Source organism: Passer domesticus, chromosome 36 (genome assembly GCF_036417665.1).
Source record: "Passer domesticus isolate bPasDom1 chromosome 36, bPasDom1.hap1, whole genome shotgun sequence".
Classification (NCBI taxonomy): Eukaryota; Metazoa; Chordata; class Aves; order Passeriformes; family Passeridae; genus Passer; species Passer domesticus.
The window spans coordinates 340116-344191 of NC_087509.1; the positions used below are offsets into that span (position 1 = coordinate 340116).

The 4076-nt window shown below is 60.1% G+C and overlaps 1 gene segment (V, D, J or C); it reads left to right on the plus strand.

Moving 5' to 3' along the window:
* The first annotated feature begins 2892 nt into the window (after nt 1-2892).
* LOC135288833 (Ig heavy chain V region 914-like) lies at nt 2893-3353 on the plus strand. The segment is given in 2 exon segments: nt 2893-3193; nt 3277-3353. Coding segments are annotated over 2 exon segments (378 nt in total).
* Nucleotides 3354-4076: the final 723 nt, after the last annotated feature.

Genomic DNA, 4076 nt, shown 5'->3' on the forward strand with positions numbered 1-4076 from the left:
TGTGCCAAATGTGGTGCTGCTGGTTGGGGTCCTGCTGATTGACCCCATTCCCGTCACTCTGTCCCCCCCTGTCCCCGTGCCCCAGACCCTTCCCTGCAGCCCCTGACCCCACTCCTGACCCTCTGTCCCACCCTGGCTCTGCTCTGGCCCCAAATCTCAGCTCCTGGCCCCAAATCAGGGCCGCTTTCACCCTCAGCTCAGCCTTGGCCCTCAAATCCCAACCACTGCCCCCAGACTTGGCCACTTCTGCCCCAAATCTGCCCGGCTGGCACCGAGTCACAGCCACCGACCCAAACCCGGCCCAGTGGCCTCACATCGGGACTTTTGGCACAAAATTTGGTATCTTGGCTCCTCGCCTGAAATCCTGACCCAAATCTTGACCAATTCAATGTAATTTGGGGAAGGAGGGCAGTGGGTGTGGCCCAGAGGTGACATTTGGGGCAGAGCCAGTGCAGGGCTGGGACAAAGGGTCAGGAGTGGGGTCAGGGGCTGGGGTTTGGGGTCAGGGGCTGGGGTTTGGGGTCAGGGGCTGGGGTTTGGGGACAGGTGGGGACACAGCGATGGGAGAGGGGACAATACCATAGGCATCATTAGCACCAGCACCAGTATTGACATATTTGGGGCAGAAATAGACGGCAGAATCCTCGTCCTTGAGGTTGTTCATGGTCAGCGTCACCGAGCTCTGCCCGTTGTCCCTGGAGATCGTGAACCAGCCCTTGAACGATGGCGCGTAGTAGGTGCTGCCACCAGTGTTGATCCCTGCGATCCACTCCAGCGCCTGCCCGGGTCTCTGGGGGATCCACTGCATGCCAAGACTGCTGAAATCGAACCCGGAGCCTCGGCAGAGGAGGCGCAGGGACCCCCCGGGGGGCTGGAGGTCCCCCCCGCACTCCAGCAGGGTCACGGCCGCCCGGAGCCCTGCGGGAAAAAGGGGAGATGGGGATGAGGAGATGGAAAGGTCAGGCGGAGTTGTCCAATTAATTAATGGGTGGAGCAAGATTAATTGAACGGTTTGAGGCACCTCTAAGATACAGGAAAGCTCGGGTGGAGATCTGGGACAAAATCAGGGGAGTTTGGGGCAAAACAGAGAAGGTTTTGGGACAGGGGAGCGGCCGTGACCCTGCTGGAGTCCGGGGGGGACCTCCAGCCCCCCGGGGGGTCCCTGCGCCTCCTCTGCCAAGGGTCTGGCTTCAATTTCGGCAGTTTTGGAATGGGCTGGATGCGCCAGAGACCCGGGCAGGCGCTGGAGTTTGTGGCTGGGATGAGCAACACTGGTGGCAACATCGGTTACTCGCCATCGGTGCAGGGCCGGGTCAGGATCTCCAGGGACAACGGGCAGAGCTCGGTGACGCTGACCATGAACAACCTCAAGGACGAGGATTCCGGATCCTATTTCTGCGCCAAATCTGCTGGTGCTAATAGTGGGAATGCTGCTGCTGATGGTGAAGTTGCTCCTGGGGGAATCACCCACATCTCAGTGTCCCCACCTGTCCCCACAGCCTGGATCGTTCCCCCAAACCTCACCCCTTGACCCTTTGTCTCAGGTCTCCCCCATTTCCAACAATTGTGACCACAGACCCCAAAACCCCTGCATGGTTCCACCCAAAACCCAACTGTTTTGGCCCCAAAACTCACCCAATTCTGTCCCAATTCTCCACTTTGGGCTCCCAGGAACAGCCGCTGACACAAATCCCCCACCCTGACCCAAATCTGGGCCTGGGCCTCAAATCCCAACCTTCAGAGCAAGGTTTTGGGGAAGAAAGTGGAGATTTGGGGTCAGGAGTTGTGGTTTGGGGTCAGCGGGTGAGAACTGGGGCCAAGGCAGTGCCAGGCTGGGATCAATGGTCAAGAGCTGGGTCTGGGTCTGGGGTCTGGGGGAAGGGTCTGGGCTATGGGGACGGGGGACAATTGGCAGATGGGAGTAGGGACACCACCTGTGTCGACAATTTAACCAGCAGGAGCAGCAGCACCACCACCAGCAGCTTTGGCACAGAAATAGGATCCGGAATCCTCGTCCTTGAGGTTGTTCATGGTCAGCGTCACCGAGCTCTGCCCGTTGTCCCTGGAGATCCTGACCCGGCCCTTGAACGATGGCGCGTACTCGGTGTAGCCACCAGTGTCACTGATCCGTGCTACATATTCCAGCCCCTGCCCGGGTCTCTGGCGCATCCAGCCCATCCCAAAACTGCCAAAATCAAACCCAGAGCCTCGGCAGAGGAGGAGCAGGGACCCCCCGGGGGGCTGGAGGTCCCTCCCGGACTCCAGCAGGGTCACGGCCATTCTCCCATCCCCAAACCATCACTGGTTTTGTACCAAACTCCCTTTGTCTGGCCCCGAATCTCCAACAGATCTTTCCAGTATCGTAAAATGTCCTAAACCATACAATTAGGACAAATCCACTCATTAATGAATTGGAAGCCTCCGCTTGAGATTTCCATCCCCTCGTGCCCATCTCCCCTTTTCCCCGCAGGGCTCCGGGCGGCCGTGACCCTGCTGGAGTCCGGGGGGGACCTCCAGCCCCCCGGGGGTCCCTGCGCCTCCTCTGCCGAGGGTCCGGGTTCGATTTTGGGAGTTTCTCCATGTTTTGGATCCGCCAGAGACCCGGGCAGGGGCTGGAATTCGTCGCATCAGGAGGCGCAGGGACCCCCCGTGGGGCTGGAGGTCCCCCCCGGACTCCAGCAGGGTCACGGCCGCCCGGAGCCCTGCGGGGAAAAGGGGAGATGGGGATGAGGGGATGGAAAGCTCAGGTGGAGGCGTCCCATTCATAAATGTGTGGATTGAGAGTAATTTAACAGTTTGGGGCACCTTTAGGGTGCAGGAAATCTCTGGTGGAGATCTGGGAAAAAATCCGGGGAATTTGGGGAAAACCAGAGAAAATTTGGGGATGGGAGAATGGGTGTGACCCTGCTGGAGTCCGGGGGGGACCTCCAGCCCCCCGGGGGGTCCCTGCGCCTCCTCTGCCGAGGCTCTGGGTTCGATTTCGGGAGCTCTTCCATGTGCTGGATGCGCCAGAGACCCGGGCAGGCACTGGAGTGGCTCGCAGGGATCTACCCTGATGGCAGCACCAGGTACGCGCCGTCGGTGCAGGGCCGGGTCAGGATCTCCAGGGACAACGGGCAGAGCTCGGTGACGCTGACCATGAACAACCTCAAGGACGAGGATTCCGGATCCTATTTCTGTGCCAAACATTCTGGTGCTGGTTGTTGTTGGGCTGGCTATGGTGCCGGTGCCGGTGGTGGATCCACCCCCATCTCAGTGTCCCCCCTGTCCCCAAAGGCAGACCCTTCTCCCAGCCCTCAGCTCTCGGCTCTTTGTTGCAAGTCTCACCCATTTGTACCAATCGTGAGGACTGACCCAAAATCCTTCGGATTCAGTCCCAAAACTCAACCATTGGCCCCAAACCTTCACCCGTGTCCCCCAGTTCTGACCTCCACCCAATCAGGGCCGGGGGAGCTGGGGGCAGAATTGGGTGAAAGGGGGAAAATTGGGGGAAAGTTGAGAATTGGGGCAAAGATGGTGGAGACTGGGGGAGATGTTCAAGGGGATCAAGGGCTGGGTTTGGGGAAAGGATTTGGGGATTTGGGGACAGTTGGGGATCCAGGGGTGGGGATTTAAGGCATCGTCACTATCACCAACGGCAACACCACTGTTACCACCAAAAGCAGATTTGGCGCAGAAATAGGATCCGGAATCCTCGTCCTTGAGGTTGTTCATGGTCAGCGTCACCGAGCTCTGCCCGTTGTCCCTGGAGATCCTGACCCGGCCCCGCACCGAGGGCGCGCACGCGGAGCTCCAGCCTTCCGTCCGGACACTCCCGACCCACTCCAGCCCCTGCCCGGGTCTCTGGCGGATCCAGAACATGTCGTGATCGGCCAAAGTGGACCCGGAGGCGCGGCACAGCAAGGTCAGGGACCCCCCGGGGGGCTGGAGGTCCCCCCCGGACTCCAGCAGGGTCACGGCCGCCCGGAGCCCTGCGGCACAAAGGGGAGATGAGACGATGAACCATATCAGGGTGTGGCTGGTGCTGGGCGTGGTCAGATCCAGGGAGAGTCGGGACCCACCTGGCAGAACCAGCA